Genomic DNA, 20704 nt, shown 5'->3' with positions numbered 1-20704 from the left:
AACGCTATCAGCAACAAAGACAAAACTGTACGGAAATGCTATTTATAGTGAGAAAAACACATAGATGCCCCAAATGTTCAAGAGCAGGGGAATGGTTACATCAAAGCCACGGAGGAGCGTTCTGCCTTAAAAATCAGGCTTCAAAAGACATTTCAGTGGATGGGAACACGTCCATGATAACATGTCAAGTGAAAGATAGAGCTATGGTTACAGTTTGGTCCCAATTCTGAAAAAGAAAAGAATACATAGGCATAGAAAATAATGAAAGAAAAAATTAAAAAATGTTATTTCTGGGTGCAGAACCAACACTCTTCTGAATGCGATTGTGTATTTTCCAAATTAGTTCATGGACACGCATCGTTTCTCTAATCAGAAAAATATAAAGTTATTTCTGAAGGGAAAATTAAAATAAAAGAAAATCCATCCTCATTCAGCAGAGACCAATCTTCAATATGTAATGTTTAAAAGAAAATTTTTGGTAACTGGCCATATATCTAGTCTGCACCAGAATTAAGTAAATAAGAGTTTAAAATAATAATAACCATTATAACAATTCAAGTATCTCAATTGCATAATTTGGAAGAAAATGACTCCCAGAGGTGATGGTTTAGTGATGGTGGCATGAAGGAAATGGGCACCTCTTGGGATATCACATCATTACAGATACCCCTTCCAACCCCAGCCAACCCCACCTTCAGAGGAGCCACCTCTGTCCCATCTTTGCGGATCCCTAGGCAGAATGCCCAGTACGTATGTAGATGTTCCAAAAATGTAATTGAAGTGAGTAAAGATGCTATTTAACATCTTATGAGGAAGGGTGCACAGTTTATTTTTTCTCCTAGATATTTGAAATTTTACAAAAAAACCCTAGAAGTCTAAATATTTCTGTTACATTCAACCATCACTTACTAAACATCTATCATTCAGATTCAACAAAACAAAGAACATTAAGCTAATTCCCTCTCATCCATGCTGCACCCACAGTGGGAATGAGTGAACGCACTTCACCTGGGAAAGGTTGCCTTCTCCAGAGAAGAGAAGAAACTACACAGTGAGTAGGTCAGAGATGTCTCCTTCATTTTAGAATGGAACACAAGGAATGTTCCATCAATGTCAAAAATGATGATACGAGTTTTAAAAATTGACCATAATAGGCCAGTGAACAAATCTACATGATCATTTTGATAGACATAAATCCTCCAGCAAAATTGGGTATTCGTTTCTGATTTAAAAAAAAAAATTCTTGGCAATACAAAAATAAGATCATGAAAATATACTTATATCAAAACAAGCCAAGCGTACTCCCAACACTATGGGAGGCTGAGCAGAGAGGATTGCTTGGGCCCAAAAGTTCAAGACCAGGCTGGGCAACATAGTGAGAGCTTGTCTCTATTAAAAGAAAAAAAAAATTGCTGGGCATAGTGACGTGTCACCTATTTGGGAGGCTGGGGTGGGAGGATCATTTAATTCCAGGAGTTCAAGGCTGCAGTGAGCAATGACTGCGCCACTCTAATCCAACTAGGGCGATAGAGCAAGACGCTGTCTAAAAAACCCAAAAAAATCTGACCCCCAAAACATGCCCTTGTAATAAAACACTAGAGACATTTTCATCAAAATTAAAAACAAACTAAAGATGCAAAGATGCCCCATCACCACAATTCTTAAATATCATTATGGAAGTTCTGGCTAATGCAATTAGCAAAGAAAATTAAATAAGAACTATAAATATCAGAATAAGAAAACTTTATCTTTTTTTTCTAATGGTATGTTTGTATTTAGAGAATTCCACTAAATCTTAAAATCCAGAAAGTCGAAATTTAAATAGAATTTGCAGTGATTGTATCAAGATGGAAAACTGGACACATTCACCCTCCTTCTCTGCCACCTCAAATCCCTGGAAATGGCATAAAAGATGTTTTTTTCACATAGAATAATTCCCTAATGGCATTAAAAAAAACAAGAAGCAGGTCATCGGCATGCCGGGAATGTTGAGATATTCTTGAGGATGGAAAGTAAATGAAATCAGGGCCGGGTGCAGTGGCTCATGCCTGTAATCGCAGCACTTTGGGAGGCCAAGGCAGGTGGATCACCTGAAGTCAGGAGTTTGAGACCAGCCTGACCAACATAATGAAACCCTGTTTCTACCAAAAAAAAAAAAAAAAAAAGAAAAAAAGAAAAAAAAAATTAGCCGGGAGTGGTGGCATGTGTCTATAATCCCAGCAATTCAGGAGGCTGGGGCAGGAGAATTGTCTGAACCCAGGAGGTGGAAGCTGCAGTGAGCCGAGATCGTGCCACTGCACTCCAGCCTGGACGACAGAGTGAGACTCCATCTCAAGAAATAAATAAATACACAATATAGATGAGATCAGATCAATAGACAGAGGTCAAAGAATAGCCTCAAATATAATGCGGGGAAAGAACTTGAAAATAATAAGCCGATCCATAAAAACTCAAAATGGAAAGTGCAGTGGTAGAGGGAAGCATCATCCTCAAAGCCAAGCACCAAGTATTATCCAAGACTCTAAGAATATGAATCACCTAACCAGAAAAATGTTCTAGAGTGAGGACAGGGACCTGGACAGACACAGGAGAGAGTTTAAAGTTGTCCCATCAACGTGATGGGGAAGAAGATGGCAGGGCTGCCCACTAGGAAGGCGAGCACCTGAGTCTCCCAGTTCCAGAGAGAAAGCATGCCCTCTTCCCAGGGAGGATGGGGAGGGCAGAGATTTGGCAGGTGAGTCCCAGCCTGCCTATTTTCCTGCCCACACACCCCATACTGCACATCCTAACGTAAGTCTGACAGTCCCAGAACCCTCCACAGTAAGAGCCAATAAGCATTCCTCCCATGCCATGGAAAGTCTGATGGGATAACAGACCTAGAAAACCACAGAAGAATATCTGCCAGGCACCAATACTAAGCCACTAGTCCTCTTTTCAGAAAAACAAATGACAAAATAGCTCACTACACATGTGAAGGAAGCTAAAAACACAACAAAGAAGAACCAAGATATACCCAAAAGAAAAAAAAAAAAAAGCATTCAGTGGATAAAGATAATTTAATAAAAAATTCTAACTAGTATCTTCACAAAAAAAGAGAATATTGCAACCATAAAGAGAGAAATGACCGATTGGAAATAGAGCCATCAGAGAAGGAAAAGACAAAAAAGTGTTGGAAATTCAAAATCTGATTGAATATATTTTCTTAAAATCTCTGTTGAAGATCTAAAAGCTGAATAGACATGGTCCCAGCCAAATTCCTGACATGAAAGATCATACTGAAAGTAGTATAAAAATAATGAAATGGAAAGTATCAGAGATAAATGAAAAGACATGCAGATACAGTCCAAAGTGTCTAATACCCATCAAGTAGAAGTTCTAGAAAGAACAAGCGAGTTAAGGATTGAAAAATGATGATGATGGGCCAGGTGTGGTGGTTCATGCCTGTAATCCCAGCACTTTGGGAGGCCGAGGCGGGCAGATCACGAGGTCAGGAGATCGAGACCATCCTGGCTACGGTGAAACCCCATCTCTACTAAAAATACAAAAAATTAGCTGGGCGTGGTGGTGGGCACCTGTAGTCCCAGCTACTTGGGAGGCTGAGGCAGGAGAATGGTGTGAACCTGGGAAGCTGAGCTTGCAGTGAGCCGAGATCATACCATTGCACTCCAGCCTGGACTACAAAGCAACACTCCATCTCAAAAAAAAAAAAAAAATGATAATGATGATGACGACGATGATGATCATGATTATCATGATGATTTTTCAGTCTGTAGACTGAGAAAAATAAAAAGAGTTAAGTTTGAAAGAATTCCCCAGCTGATGGGAAAATTTCTGGAAAAAAAGAATTCATACACATTGATCACATCAAGAAGAGACCTCCAACCTCCAGAAAGAAAGAGGAAAAAGCAATGCTAGAAGGAAAAAAAAGAGGAGGAGGAGGAGGAGGAGGAGGAGAAGAAGGAAGAAGGAAGAGGAAGAGGAAGAAGAAGAAGAAGAGGAAGAAGGAGGAGGAAGAGGAGAAGGGAGAGGGAGAAGGGGAGGAGTGCGAGTGGGGAGGAGAAGAAGGAAAAGTAGGAGGAGGAGATGAAGGAGAAGGAGGAGGAGAGGAGGGGCAAGAGGGGAAGTAGAAAGAAGGAGAAGAAGAAGACAAAGATGAAGCTGAAAGAAGAAGAAGAAGGAGAAGGAGAAGAGGAGGAGGAGGAGGAAGAGGAGAAGAAGAAGAAGGAGGAGGAGGAGGAGAAAGGAGGAAGGAGGAAGGAAGAAGGAAGAAAGAAGAAAGAAGAAAGAAGAAGGAAGAAGGAAGACGGAAGAAGAAGAAGGCAGCTTACCCACATAGGAATGAGAATTGGACTGTCATTAGACTTCTCATTGACAACACTGAATGTTTCAAAATAGGTAATATTTTCAAAGGGCTGGGGGAAGTTATTTTAAACCTATAATTCTATATGTAGCATCAAGTGCAAGATAAAATAACACATTTTCAGATAAGAAAGGACTCAGACTCACTCGGAAATCATTAAAGGTTTTATGTAACAGAGGAAATAAAAAATAAGTAAACCAAAGGTCAGTTTAAATTTATATTTAAGTTCAAATAATGGGTAGTGCACAACGGTTTTTACAAAGTCTGAAATTAAAATCACAGATCATTTTCACATGAAGGAAAGGCAAAGGACGTGGAACTGGGATGGGTGACAGATAAGGCTTTGTCTTGTTCAAGGGAGGATATGGATGCTGAATGCATATATGCACACATACACACATTTAAAATATATGTCAGAAATTAAGCATTCCCATTATGTGACCAAACACCAGGTGTACACTTTTTAAATCAGAAAAGAAAAAAAAGGAAACAAAATTTCATCCATGCAATAAAGAGAGAAAACTTCATATGCCATGATTAACAGACAATAAAAACAATAGCAAAAATAAAAACTAAACATATTAGTAAACTTAATAAATGTTAATGGGTTAAAATAATGTATAAAAAGAAATAATTTCAAATAATGAATTAGGTTAAATATGTGCCCACCATTCCCCAGTTTTATATTCTTTATGTGAGAACCAGTTTCACATAAAGGTTGAAAATATAAGAATAGAAAAGACATATACAAAGCAACATCAATAAAACAAAAGTAAGTATTGAAATATTAGTATCATATAAAATATAATTTGAGGCCAAAACATTAAGTAGATACAGGGAATTTTTTTTTTTTTTTTTTTTGAGACTGTTGCCCGGGTTTGGAGTGCAGTAGCACGATCTCAGCTCACTGCAACCTCCACCTCCCAGGTTCAAGTGATTCTCCTGTCTCAGCCTCCCAGGTAGCTGGGATTACAGGCACCCACCGCCACCATGCCCAGCTGATTTTTTGTATTTTTAGTAAAGACAGGGGGTTTCACCATGTTAGCCAGGCTAGTCTCAAACTCCTGACCTCATGATTTGCCCGCCTTAGCCTCCCAAAGTACTGAGATTACAGATGTGAACCACCGTGCCCGGCCAGTACAGGGAATTTTTATGTCAAGAAAGAATACAGTCTATCAAAGAACTTCAACGAGCAATCATAGTGATGAACTTCTATGCACCTAGCAGCAAAGCTATAAAATACATAATACAAAAGTGGGTAATGTAACGCAAAACTAACAAATTCATCACAGAAAAGGTTACCATGCCTTCCTCAGATAGGAAATTAGATTTTAAAAATAAATGTTTAAAAATAAGAATGACAGAACTCCATACCCAACAGAAAATAAGAATTCTTTACAAACATCCATGCAACATCTCAAAAATGCTACCTGTATTACAACATATAAAAATACCTGAATAAAGTTTCAAAACATAGAAATCTTATTAATTATGTGTTCAAATTAAAGGTAAAAACAAAGCAATAGCAAAACAAACAAATAAAAATTCTAGGGTGTGGTTAAGAGGGTAGTCAAATGAGACTTTATAACCTTTAATGTAATGAATAGAAAGTGAAAAGAATTGAAAATAAATGAACAAAGCCTTCAATTCCATAAACTAGGGAGGGGGGGTAATACAAATAAACCTGATGAAAGTAAGAAGGGATTAATAAAAATAACAGCAGACACTCATTAAATAGAATCCGCTCCACACCCTTTCCCCCCAAAGGCTCATTCAATACAATTAAAAACAGTTTCTTTGAAAAGACCAAGAAAATAAACGTGGCAATATGGATAAGAATAAAGAGAGAAAACACAAACAACATGGGATTGAGGAAGGGAATATAAATTCAGATACAAAAGACATTTTAAAATAATGATAAAATACAGAACAACTTTATACCATTAAATTTGAAAATCGACACTAAAATGAATGAATTGTCTAAAAAAGTTATCAGATATGACAAAGAGAAGTAACATACCTGAATAAAATAATAATTATAGAAAGAATGTAGCCTCATCAGTTTTATGCTCATAGTTTACTAGAAGTTCAAAGAAACAGATCATCTCTATGTTTATAAACTATCTCAGAACACAGAAAAAATAGAAAGTTTCTCATTTCATTTTCTGAGTCTAGGATAGTGCTACTAGATATAGCATATAAGACAAAAAGAAAGAAGGAAGGGAGGAGAAAGAGGGGAAGGAGGAGAAGGAGAAAAGGAAGGACAAGAATTACTGTTACTACTACTTTCTATAGAAGCTATAAGGCAATCTCATTTATTAACATCAATATAAATATCAAATAAAATATTAGTGAAATGAACTATACGGTATATTCACATAATTTATTAAAGAACAACTGGAATTTACCCCCAATAATTCAAGATTCATTCAACAATAGAAAATCTACTAATTCACTATATTAATATCTTACAAGAGAATAATCATATTATATCAGCAACATCCCAAGACCACTTGATAAAATTCAACATTCCTTCCTGATTTATAAAAAGATAAATGGCCAAATCACACATTATGTTTAATGGCATTACATTGGAATTATTTCTGTTAAAGCTAGCAACAAGACACTCTGTCCTGGAAGTCTTAGTCAATACAAACAATGTGAATTTTTTTGAAAAAAAAAAGAAGTTATGAGTTGTAATTATTGACAAGGACCAGGCAAAACTCTTATTATTCACAGTTGAAAATGACTATACCTAAAAGGTCCAAAGAATAAAGTTCAAAACTGTTAGTACTAATAAATGTGTAGTAAGATGTCAAAGATAAAATCAATATACTGAAAATGATCATTTTCTTGTATATAAAAAAACTTGTAAGTTGTCAGAGGAAATTTCAAACACCCAGAATAAATATGATAAGAAATGGGCAAAATCTATAAAAGTAAAATGTAAAACTTTACAAAGGGACATAAAATAAGACCTGAATAGACCTATACCATGTTCATGGATGAAATGGTGATATTGTAAATACATAAATTCTTATTAAATTAATCTATAAAGTCAAGTCAAATTATCAATAAGATCAACTATCAAACTTAGCAAGTGAAATCTAATATTTAAAAATGTGTTAATTGCCAAGCAAGTTTTAAGAAAGAATAAACAGACAACATGTGTACTATCAAATCAAAATACAGTAAAACTATAATAATTGAAATAATGTGGTAGTATTACAGAAGTAGACAAATATGTCAATGAAGCAGGCAGAGGGAAGCCCCACAGTGAGACATGGTTTTGATAAAGGTGATGATTCAGATATAAAAATAGACTGAGCAGTAAACATATTGAGACAATAGGATATGCATTTAAAAAATACATCACACAAAATTACTTCACACAAAAATAATTTTAAAACTAAGAAGTCATCATTAAAATCATAGGAGAATTTTTTTATAATCCTTGGTAAAGACATTTTAAAATGAAGCCATATAAAGTTGTATAAATAAAAACGTATATTTAACTATACGCTAAAGGAAATTCATATAAAATTTTAAAAATCTGGTGCATCAGATTGCAAAAAAACTAAAAAGCTTTATTTATATATTGTTGGTACAGGTTTGGGAAACCGACCATTCTCACACACTATCTGCAGAAAAGTAAACTGGTGCACGCTTTTTAGAAAGCAATTCTTCAATATCCATGAAAACTTTAAACCTGCATACCCTTCAACCTAACAATGCCACTTGGAGGTATCTATATTATAGAAATATTCACATGTGTATGTGCCAGAAAATTTTTTGCAGCATTTTTTAATTGGAGAAATAATGGAAATGATTCAATCATTGATCCATTGGAAAACACCTAAATAGTTATGGTACATCCATATCATGGAATTTTGTCCAAGTTTAAGAGAACTAAATAGATATCTATATTCTTAAGTATATAAATGCTAGTGTCAAATCAATGCATACAGGGTTTTGCCATGTTTGTAAAAAACAAGAATTCCTTTATATTTATATGTATTTGTGCATGTGCAGAGATAATGTCAATCCATGAATAATCATTACCTCTTGAGAACAGGGTGAAATTGAGGTGAAGATGGGAGATTTTAAAATGACCTTCACTTTTTATTGTTTATCTATTTGAAATAATGTTTTAAAGTTATTTTATTTATAAATTTCAAAGAACAAAAAGTAAATGGAGTTTTCCTATATATCTTATATATCAGTTGGAAAATATAATTTTAAAATCTCATTAATAGAAAATTATGAATATGTGTGCAATGTGTGAATATAAAATTCTACCCTAATGATATGCATCAAAATAAGCACTTAATGGATTAGAAATTTATATTTTAAAATAAAATCATAAATACATAAGGTGAATTTAGGAGTATATTAACATATTAATAGGGTAGGAAATTATTTTCAAAGCATGACACTAAAAAGTAAAGGAATAGATTAAAAGATTTAATCACTTAAATCCCTTTATCTCATTAAAAAACACTGTGTACAAAATATTTTTCCAAGTGAAATACTTGGAAGAAACAATTAGAAGATGTGTATAAGACAAAGGGTTAATATCTCTGATGTAGGAAGAGACGCTACAGTTAAAAAAAAACTCAAATACCCAAAAGGAAACCAGACAGAAGTCATAAACAGGTAATTCACCAAAGGGAATTAGAGACATTCCATTAAAGATATGTATCTTTACATCTACATGGATATATATCTACATAAAATATAGATATACATACATATTAAGTTTGAGAAATAAAAAGTAAAATGAGACAGTTTGCATATAAAATTAGTACGGTGTATCACTTTGTTAAATAACATTCAGACATGAAGGAATATAAGGAAAGGGACCGGGTCATAATTTGTGTGGCAGTGGTGGTGGGGGGGGAGGGGACATAATTTGACATAACATGCCTGAAGGGCAATTTGGCAACAGGTATTCAAATCTTTAAATGTGCATTCTCTTTAACCTGGCAATTCCACTTCTAGCAATTAAACCTAAGGAAATAATTAAGAATGTGTACAAAGATTTAGCTGAAATGATGTTCATCAAAGTGTCATTTATAAAAGTACACCTAGATTGCCCTTCTTCCTTATCTGCTGCCAAGGAAGTGGGGAACAGGGGGGCCAGGGATTCGGAAGGAGAAAATTAGACAGGGTGCCTCCCAAGGATAACAACATAAGAAAAGAGAGCTCTGTAAGATGAGCAAGGCTTGAGATGTCCTTTAGCAGAAAAAGGTGATCTGAATTTCATAGGCCTGCTGCAGCCTATTCGCAGGAAATACACTCTCCAAGTTCAAAACCTCTGACTTTTATTTATTTATTCATTCATTTATTCAACAAATATGTATTGAGCAACTACTATATGCCAGACACCATTCTACATACCAGAGATGAATGTTTACATAGAAAGACATGGATAGATGGATGAATGGATGGATGGATGGATTAATAGATGAATGGATGATAATGGATGAATGATGGATTTGTGGAGGGATGGATGGATGGATGGATGGATGGATGGATGGATGGATGGAGACAAATGGATTATAATGAATGAATGATGGATTTGTGGGTGGATGGATGGATGGATGAATAGATGGATGATGATAGGTGAAGGATGGATAGAAGATCAATGGATGGAGGGTGGATGAATATATATAGATGGATGGATGATAGATGGATAGAGAATAATGGATGGATGAATAGATGGAAGGATAGATGGATGGATGATGGATAGATGGACGGATGGATCAATGATGGCTGATGAATGGACGGAGATATGGATGGATGAATGACTAATTACTAACAACCAAAGGAATAAAACAAAAGCAGATTGCAACTGTGATGTGACCCCCTTGATACCCTTCTTCCACTTACTTCCTGTGCCCTCACCAATATCCCTCCCAGCTGCTTAAATTGGCAGAGGAGGGAGCAGCTCACAACTCTCATCAAAGATCAAGAAGATTTAATGGCAGTAGAAAACAGTGATGACTTTTTAATTCCTGGAGAAAAGGCTGTGGCCTGGACAAAGAATGCAGATGGAGTATTGAAGGAAAGAAGCTCAAGGAACAAAGGTGGTGATGGGGAGGGGAGGCTGGCTCACAAGGGCACCCCCTGGATACCATGCACTAATCAAAAATGGTGTAGACAAATGCTTAACACCCATGAGCAGGCACTCAGAAGGTTAGGGTAATTATACTAGTGGCCAATTATACTAGAATGCAACACCCAGATTTCCACCCTCCTCCCCATGGTCTATGACGACCTGGATTCAATCACCAAAAACTCAAAGCAAAAAACAGGTTGAACTTCCTCCACACCTCTGTGCACACATGTACATGGGCATGGGTACATGTATCCACTCACAGGAAAAGAAACACAGCCCATCTCTCTCATATCCCATCTCCAATCCAAAAGTATATGCCTGAGACCCCTTCAGGGTTGGTGATGAGTTGGCCAAAGCAGGTATTCATGGTGCCCATCACATCAGAGAAAACCCAACTGATTTCATGACAGCCACTTTCCTCTCAACGAAGGGAAACCCAGTCACCCTCTATGAGCCAAAGGCAAGGAGCCCAGTCCCCACATCTAACGAGAGAAAAAGAAAATTTGAAACCATCTGTATTTCCACCCACAGGACTGGGTTAGATAAATCAATCATGGTAGAGTCATGCAATTGTTTTTGCACTCATCAAGCAGGATGCGGAAGAATACGTTAAATTCAGTGGCTGCTCACAAAACGGCATGCAAAGCATAATCCACTTTATGTACAACAACAAAAAGAGAGACTATATATGCATAAGGGCCTGAAAGGAGAGACAGCAAAGAACTCATCTTGGTGATCACCCAGGGATGTCCATTCCCTTCCTGCTGCTCAGAACACAAAAAAGGGGTGTTGGAAGCCTCCACATGAAGCCTGTTGGTCAGAAGTTCGTGAGACCCAGGTTTGCAATTTGTGTCTGGGGCGGGGCCATCTTGGGGACTGAACTCTCACCCTGTGGGATCTCCAGGCAGATGGTGGCAGAAATGAATTGGGGGACACCCAGCTGGTGTCCACTGCTGGGTGTGTGGGGAGCCCCCTACCCCGACATTTGGCCACAGAAGTCTTCTTCTGTGTTGATGACTATAGTTGTAGTGTGAGAGAAGAGGAAAATCACGGTTGGAGAGTATTCTCGAAACAAACAGCAAGCTGATTTTGAAATCAGCTCATTAGGTAATGGTCAGAAAAACTAGCAAAACGTCAATATAAACAAAAAGGAAGAAACATCCTTTGTGGATTTTTCAGCCTTCTGGGGATCATAAGGTCAGTCTGTTGGCCATACAGGACAGGGTAGGTCAGGGAGGAGCAGAGTGGAGTTGTAGGGCTGGCTCCCTGTTTCTGGTGATCCTTTATCCAGCCACCTGCTGTGACCCCAGTAATAAGTGAGCAAAGTAACAGGCACAAGAAAGGCAGCAACTTCTATAAAAGCAAAATCCCCTCTCATTAAAGTAACTGGTGGGACCCGACATGATTGCAGTCAGTCCAGGGTCCACAGCAGAGACAACAGGGGTTGGGGATGCCCTCTGTCTACTCTGTGGATCTCCTATCTGCTTGAGTCTCTTTCTACACTGCTTCGGGATCAAACATCTTTTAAAAGATTATCACCATGAGAAACTGACACGATAGCAACACCCAGGGAAATGCCAACAAGTTGTGGTGGCCCCCGCTTTAAAGGAGCACACTTGCTACAGAAAACTTGTTCATTGGAGGCTGTCACACAGTCATTCCACAGACAGTTTCCAAGGGTCACTCTGTGTCAGGCACCAAGCTGTGCCAGCCCTGGCATGTTGCTCAACCCTTAAAAGGAAAACTGGCCGCACAGTTTCCCAGCGTAGAAACAGAGCTGGGAGATGACCCCAATCACCGCTAGATAATCCAAGTTTCCTCAATGCCTGGAGCTAAAAATATGCATTTCCTATCTCAGGTATTTATAGCCCTACAATGCATCCTTCCCCAACAGCAGAGCTCTCCTACATCATCCTGCAGTCTCCTGGCCAAAATCCCTGTTGGCCTGGAGTAAAGCGGTGTGGATTTCAAAGAAAACACCTTCAAAACTTTCCCCCACCCATGACCGTGGCGAATTAAGATTCTCGCTTGGTGGCACCTGCTCCTGATCCTTTCCCAGTCCTTAACCACACTCCACTCTCTCGTCTCCCACTCCCCTTCCTTGGATTGTTTCTCCCTGGGCATGCATCGCGGTTGACGAGTTGTCCTCTTTTCTCGGTGCCCCTGCTAGGCTATAAATTCATATATTAGCAATGATTGTGTCTCTCCCACGTGCCATGCACATGGAACAATGCACATACTTCTAGCACGGAAGATACTCAGGAACTCCTGATTTTAGAGATCCTCCAGGTTTGATAAGATAGAAACAGTGGCCGGGCATGGTGACTCATGCCTGTAATCCCAGCACTTTGGGAGGCTGAGGCGGGTGGATCTCCTGAGGTCAGGAGTTCAAGACCAGCTTGGACAACATGGTGAAATCCTGTCTCTACCAAAAACACAAAAATTAGCTGGGTGTGTTGGCGGGTGCCTGTAATCCCAGCTACTCAGGAGGCTGAGGTAGGAGAATCGGTTGAATCCAGGAGGTGGAGGTTGCAGTGAGCAGAGATAGCGCCAGTGCACTCCAACCTGGGATACAGAGTGAGACTCTATCTAAAAAAAAAAAAAAAAAAAAAAAAAAAAAAAAAAGCGCCTCTGCATCAAGGGCCTCCACATTCTTCAGTAAGTAATGCCGAATTCCAGTAGGCAGGATGCACAGGTGGAAAACGATTCAGGTGCAGCGTCTGATCACACTGGTTCTGAAAATCCACCTTCTAGACCACAACACTGCACTGATAAACAATATCAAGAGGCAAGGGAGAAGTGTAGACTTAAATGGTTTGGTACCCATCGAGAAGCTTTCCCTGGAAGACTCTGGTCTGATGGCTCATCAGACCCATCAAGCCTGAAGCCAGGAGGTAGGAGATGGTTTCCTAAGGTCCTGTTGAGTCTCAGAACCTACGGAGTTCAGGCCAAGGAGACCCCAAGTTCAGGAAGTAGTAGTTCGGTGTTACTATGTATACGTAGGTTTTGTCCGTGGTTCCTGGCTCATAACTCCCATGGTCCCTGTTAGAGTCTTTTGTTGTAATGTTGGCAGTATTGGGCCTCAGGAAACAGAATACTTCTGATCTTTTCCTGACTTCCTTTCACCTGCCCCAAGGCAGGACTCTAATCTTCCCCTATCTTTCTGATTTGGGTTATTAAGACCCTCCCCAAAGAGGGTCTCACCTTATATTCTGAAGGATATGTATGACATCATGAAGCTTCCCAAAAACCCAAGAGGACTGGGTTCTGGGAGCTTCAGGATAGCTGAACGCATTGAGGTTCCCAGACAGTGGTGCCCAGGGACGGCACAGAAGCTCCCTACCATGCCCCATATGTTGCCCTATGCCTCTCTTCATCCACATCCTTTGTAATATTCTTTATAATAAACCAGTAAGCATAAGTAAATATTTCCCTGAGTTCTGTGAGCTGTTCCGGCAAATTAATAGAACCCAAAGAGGGGGTCATGGGAACCCCAACGTGAAGGCTGTTGGTCAGAAGTTTGTGAGGCCTGGACTTGCAACTGGTGTCTGGGACGGGACCGTCTTGGGGACTGAGTTTGCAACCTGTGGGATCTCCGGGTAGATGGTGGCAGAATGGAATTGTGGGACACCCAGCTGCTGTCCACTGCTGGGTGTGTGGAGGAGCCCCCCTACCCCGACATTTGGTCACAGAAGTCTTCTGTGTTGATGACTGTGGTTGTAGTGTGAGAGAAGAGGAAAATCATGGTTGGAGAGTTTTCTAGAAACAAACAGCAATGGTAACTAACATGGTACTTCCCGGGCACTCAGTCCTGTTCTAAGTGCCTCCACCTAATTCTCAAACTCTACCAGCAAATTTTACTACCATCAAACTCATTTTATGGTTGAGGAAACTGAGGTGCAGAGAGGTTAAATAACTTGCTTCAAGTTTCACATCTGATCACTAGATTGCTGGAATTGAACCCAGACCGCCTGTCTCCATGTGCCATGCACCTCACTGCTAAGCCACCACTACCTCAAGTGGCCTGGAGTTGAGGATGCTGGAGTTCCAGCGATGCTGGGGTGCCAGAAAACAGTGTCCCCCCTCCAGCCTGCCCCAAATATGGAATCTACCCCAAGGCTGTCTCCATATTTCCTTCGGGAGTCTGGGCTCTGTGCCTAGACTAGAAGCCTCTTGAGGGCAAAGTGGCCCCCTTTGTGCCCAACCCAGGTCTGAGCACAAGATAAGCAGACCCTGCATGGGCAACGCTAGCTACTGTTCTTCTTCCTACCATCTTCTCTTGCAGGACTAGCCATAAGGAACGTGGGACAGAACAAATAGTGCACCGTGATGAGGAGATTCTAAATGAACAGCAGAAAAAAAAAAAAGAAAAGAAAAGAAGAAAGAAGAAAAGAAAAGAAAAACAGAGGGGAATGCTGAAGAGTTTAAATTGCCTGAATCCACCCTTCAATTCCCATGAGTTCTTCGGCCAAGTGGAGATTACATTTATGGTCATCACCAGATGTTCACTGAGAGCCTACTATGTGACCATCCCATCCCTGAAGACAACAGCAGCCTCCCATCAAAAGCCTGGTGCAGACACTGCTGTCAAGAGCACAGGAAGAACAAGGGGGACGGCATGCCCAGGAACAAAGAGCAGCTGGACCCTGCACTTGGAGACTCTGGCAATAAAACTGCGGCCGAGTGCAGCAGCAGACAGCGAGGCGGCGGAAGACAGCAAGTAGATCTTCTTTCTAGAGCTGCAAGTTTGCAGGAAGAATGTGCGTCTCATCAACTTCAATTATGCAAATAGCAGCTCGCTTTAGTTTTCATGCACTAGCCCTGGACCAGCCCAAGAGTTTGGATTTCAGCAGAAAGAAGAGGGAAGCCCCTGTAGACTTCAAATTCTCCCTCCCGGACCTGATCGAAGACAGTCCTTCTTACCCAAATGCCACAACGATGACAGTTTCCTCTGCTTAAGAAATAGGAAAAATAGAGAAACACATTCTTGTGCAGCCTTTGACCTTTGGCTCTCACTTTCCTCCTTTCAGCATTTTTTGAGGGAAAAGAGTTTAGATTTTCAAAGGCCTGCCTTGTCTTCATTGTGCATTTTCCTGAAATGATGTAAAGAACAACTTTTAAAAACTACTGTAATGCGGGAGAATGCAGACCCTCTGACTGGGCTCAGTGGTTTGTCTACAATCTCTGCGATGTCTGAAACGGCCAGATCGCATATGCTTTGGAGGCTGGAACTAACAATATGTTATTGATACCATTTTAAGCAATGCCAGGCAGCATCTCAAACTGCAGCTCGTCAGCAGAGGTGTTTTCCTCCGCAAAGCATCCCTCCCCATCCCTTCTGTATGTGAAAGCCCAGAGTTGCAAGCATTCCTGCCAGGGGGCCAGGGCACGGCAACACCAAATGTAAACATTTACTCCTCGACTCCAGGGAGAAGTCTGTCATGTCAGGCTTTGGGTTTGGGCCTCACAATAAAGGCTTTGTCTCTGCAAATGGCCAGGGTGGGGTGGGGGGAACATTCCCCTCCGACCCAGTCTAAACAGGAGAGCAGTTTAGTTTAAATCAAATTTTTGAAAATTATATATATATATTTTTTAATTTAAAAAAATGTTTAAAAAGCAAGCAACACACATGTCTTTACAGTAAGTGACTGGGCTTATGAAGTAATATGGCTCGAGTTTTGGAGGTGGCAGTTTGAGAATTGCATCTTTAAACTCACGTCGGCCGCGGTTTGCAAGCTTTTAAAACACAGGAGCCTGTCGAGCCTCTACAGGGTTTCTTGTGAAAAAAAGGCAAATGGAAGGTGGCTGGGAGAGGTAGAACAGGTTGTTTCAAATGATCAGAGTCTCCAGCACTTTTAGGAGAAAAGAAATGAATGCTGCTTCCTCCTAAAAATGTAAAACGGAATATTCTTCTAGCCATTCTGAGACTGCCTTAGAAGTATTATGCTGTTACAGATTTCAAAAGGTTAGCTTCAATGAACCTGACATCAGTATAACCCAAAATAACCCATTCAAGAGAAAAGTAAGAAATAATTGCTGTTTTCTCTTTTTTTCCCCCTCCGCTATATTGCTATAATGATTTTGCATAACAGATTGAACAAAGTGCTGTTGTGACAGGTGGTAGAATTCAGCTAGTAAGCACCGAGACAGGGTTCAATTTAGTTTGTGAATCCTTTAATTGTTGTGCAGCTAATTAAAGAAGGTTCTTTACACTCGCAAGTGTTTACCGTTGCTAGTATGCATACATGAAAAATTAAATTGTGCCTTCAAGGGCTGAGAACTATAGAAAAATCATAGCTGAGGCTGCAACATGCTTACCAGCTCAAAATAGCTGCTTTTCACAATTGGAATTTGTAAAACTTTTTGCTAAGCAAATATAGAGCTAATTAGAAGTGTTCGTTGGACCAATTAACATTTAAATAAATAAGCCATATTGCACATTTCACAGTCTTTATTTAATGATGCTTCTAACTCTTTGGAAAGATTCTCTTAAGTACAAATAAGTTGTCATAAAAATGAAAGATAAAAATAACCCCATAACAGTATATGCTATTTTTTTCCTTTTGCCTTGAAGTCCTTTACTAAAACTCTGTACCTGTTATTGAAGAAGAAGAAGAAAAAAACACACCTACCACCCACAAATCTAGCTTTTCCTTTCATCTTCTCTAGTTACCTATCCCCCTCTTTGAATAGAAACAGAAAAACATATTTTATTACTATTTAGATTGTTATGATAATTCTGTTTACTTACGGTTTTTACCCCATTATAGAAAAAATCTGTTTCAGAAAATCCCACTTTAATCTGAGAACATGCGTAAGCAAGGAAAAGAAATGAAAAGAGACCCAAAACAGTAGTGTCTGGGGAATGTGGTAGAGAAAGCAGTGGGCAAAGTCCTTCACACGTGCTCCTGTGCAGAGCAAACCCCCCAGGGGTGGTGAGCCCAGTTCCAGTGCTCACATCCACTCTTGGTGGAGGCCAGAGGTACTGGGGCATGGGGAGTCTAACCTGGATCTTGAAGTCCTTCTTTCTTATTCTCAAATAGCAAGATACATAGACCAGACTGAAGCAGGAGGATCGCTGGAGCCCAGGAATTCCAGGCTACAGTGAGCTCCAGCCTAGGTGACAGAGTGAGACCCCATCTCATAAAAGAAAAAGAATACACAGATCAATGGAACGGAACAGACAACTCAGAAGCAGCCCCCTACACAGGTAAGGCCAACTGATTTTTGACAAGGATGCAAAATCAATTCCATGAAGGAAGGAGAGTTTCTTGCAGCACATGGAGCTAGAACAACTGGATATCTATAAGCAAAAAAAAAAAAAAAAAAAAAAAAGAACCTTGACCTAAATCTCACATCTTACACAAAACATGGATTATAAATGTAAATATAAAGCACAAAACTATGAAACTTTTAGAAGATAATATAAGAAAAAAATTATAGGAACCTAGGTCCTGGGCAAATGGTTCTTAGATATGACACCGGAAGTAAAATTCACAAAAAGAAAAATTAATAAATTGGATTTTGTCAAAATTACATTTTTTGCTCTGCAGAAAACCCTGCTAAGAAGATAAAAAGACAAGCTACAGACTAGGGGAAAATATTTGCAAACCGTATATCTGACCAAAGACTCATATTTAATATGTAGAAAGAACTCTCAGGCCAGGCATGGTGGCTTACACCTGTAGTCTCAACTGCTCACTTAGGAGGCTGAAGTGGGAGGATCATTTGAGCCCAGGAGTTCAAGGCTGCAATGAGCTATGTTAGCACCACTGCACTGCAGCCTGGGTGACAAAGTGAGACCTTGTCTCAAAAACAAAACAAAACCCCTCAAAACTCAACTCAATAAATAATATAATTAGAAAACAGGCAAAAGACATGGCTAGATATTTCACCAAAAAAGAGACGTGAATAGCAAATAAACACATGAAAATATGTTCAGCATCACCATCCATTAGGGAAATACAAATTAAAAGCATGATGATATAACACTACATACTGATTAAAACAGTTAAAATTGTGTTCAAAATGACAATACCAAGTGCTGCTGGGGGTGCAAACAACCTGATCTCTCATGCTTTGCTGGTACAAATGCAGGATGGTACAGCCACTCCGGAAAACTTCGACATCTTCTTTAAAAAATAAAAACTAAGGCCGGGCGCGGTGGCTCAAGCCTGTAATCCCAGCACTTTGGGAGGCCGAGGCGGGTGGATCACGAGGTCAGGAGATCGAGACTATCCTGGCTAACATGGTGAAACCCCGTCTCTACTAAAAATACAAAAGACTAGCTGGGCGTGGTGGCGGGCGCCTGTAGTCCCAGCTACTTGGGAGGCTGAGGCGGGAGAATGGCGTGAACCCGGGAGGCGGAGCTTGCAGTGAGCCGAGATCACTGCACTCCAGCCTGGGAGACACAGCGAGACTCCATCTCAAAAAAAAATAAAATAAAATAAAAATAAAAATAATAAAAAAATAAAACATACCCTTACCGTACGATCTAACATTTGCATTTCTAAGTACTTATATTAGAAAAATAAACTTACGTTCACCCAAAAACCTGTACGCCATTGTTCACAGAAGTTTTGGCTAAAACAGCCAAATTCTGGGGGGCAGGGGGACGTCCTACAATAGAATAGTGAAATGAATTGTGGTACATCTATGCCATGGGGTACTACTCGGAAATATAAAGGAATGAATTCTTAATACATGCAAAACATGGATGGCGCTCAAGGGCATTATGCTGAATCTTAAAAAGCCAATGCCAAGGCTAGGTGCAGTGGCTCATGCCTGTAATCCCAGCACTTTGGGAGGCCGAGGAAGGTGGACTGCTTGAGGTCAGGAGTTCAAGACCAGCGTGACCAGCTTGGTGAAATCCCATCTCTACCAAAAATACAGAATTAAGCTGGGCATGATGGTGGGCGCCTGTAATCCCAGCTACTCAGGAGGCTGAGGCAGGATAATCGCTCGAACCTGGGAGGCGGAGGTTGCAGTGTGCACTCTAGCCTGGGTGACTGGGTGACAGAGCAAGACTCCATCTCAAAAAAAAAAAAAAAAAAAGCATTTCGTATTTAATAAATGGTGTTGGGAAAACTGGCTAGCTAGCCATATGCAGAAAACTGAAACTGGACCCCTTCCTTACACCTCATACAAAAATTAACTCAAGATGGATTAAAGACTTTAACATAAGACCTAAAACCATAAAAATCCTAGAAGAAAACCTAGGCAGTACCATTCAGGACATAAGCATGGGCAAAGACTTCATGTCTAAAATACCAAAAGCAATGGCAACAAAAGCCAAAATTGAGAAGTGGGACCTAATTAAACTAAAGAGCTTCTGCACAGCAAAAGAACCTATCATCAGAGTGAACAGTCAACCTACAGAATGGGAGAAAATTTTTGCAATCTATCTATCTGACAAAGGGCTAATATCCAGAATCTACAAAGAACTTAAACAAATTTACAAGAAGAAAAAAAAAAAAAACATGAAAAAGTGGGTGAAGGATATGAATAGACACTTCTTGAAAGAAGACATTTATGTAGCCAACAGACATATGAAAAAAAGCTCATCATCACTGCTCATCAGAGAAATGCAAATTAAAACCACAATAAGATACCATCTCACACCAGTTAGAATGGCAATCATTAAAAAGGCAGGAAACAACAGATACTAGAGAGGATGTGGAGAAATAGGAATGCTTTTACACGGTTGGTGGGAGTATAAATTAGTTCAACCATTGTGGGAGACAGTGTGGTGATTCCTCAAGGATCTAGAACTAGAAATACCATTTGACCCAGCAATCCCATTACTGGGTATACACCCAAAGGATTATAAATCATTCTACTATAAAGAGACATGCACACATATGTTTATTGCAGCACTATTCACAATAGCTGAGAACCTACAGAATGGAACCTACAGACTTGGAACCAACCCAGCTGTTCATCAATGATAGACTGGATAAAGAAAATGTGGCACATATACACCATGGAATACTATGCAGCCATAAAAAAGGATGGATGAGTTCATGTCCTTTGCAGGGACATAGATAAAGCTGGAAACCATCATTCTCAGCAAGCTAACACAAGAACAGAAAACCAAACACAGTATGTTCTCACTCATAAGTGGGAGTCGAACAATGAGGACGCATGGACACAGGGAGGTGAACATCACACACTGGGGCTTGTTGGGGATTACGAGGCTAGGGGAGGGATAGCATTAGGAGAAA

The 20704-nt window shown here is 39.7% G+C and overlaps 1 protein-coding gene across 30 annotated transcripts in view; it reads right to left on the bottom strand.

The window, feature by feature from the left end:
- Positions 1–20704, bottom strand: part of LOC105495610 (zinc finger protein 536) — a 491361-nt gene that overhangs the window by 292475 nt on the left and 178182 nt on the right. For 15 of the 30 annotated variants that reach the window (XR_011617373.1, XM_071086002.1, XM_071086006.1 and 12 more), the window contains one exon: positions 19022–19100. The exons of the other annotated variants lie outside the window; for them this stretch is intronic. Coding sequence is in view for 14 of the 15 variants with exons in the window: in XM_071086002.1 (XP_070942103.1) it covers positions 19022–19046 (25 nt within the window). In the remaining variant the exon portion in view is untranslated. The remainder of the gene's footprint in view (positions 1–19021; positions 19101–20704) is intronic. 30 annotated transcript variants of the gene reach the window in all.

The sequence above is a fragment of the Macaca nemestrina genome, chromosome 20, assembly GCF_043159975.1.
Source record: "Macaca nemestrina isolate mMacNem1 chromosome 20, mMacNem.hap1, whole genome shotgun sequence".
Lineage (NCBI taxonomy): Eukaryota > Metazoa > Chordata > Mammalia > Primates > Cercopithecidae > Macaca > Macaca nemestrina.
Note: the sequence above shows the minus strand (reverse complement) of the source record. Positions and strands in the feature narration are given on the sequence as shown.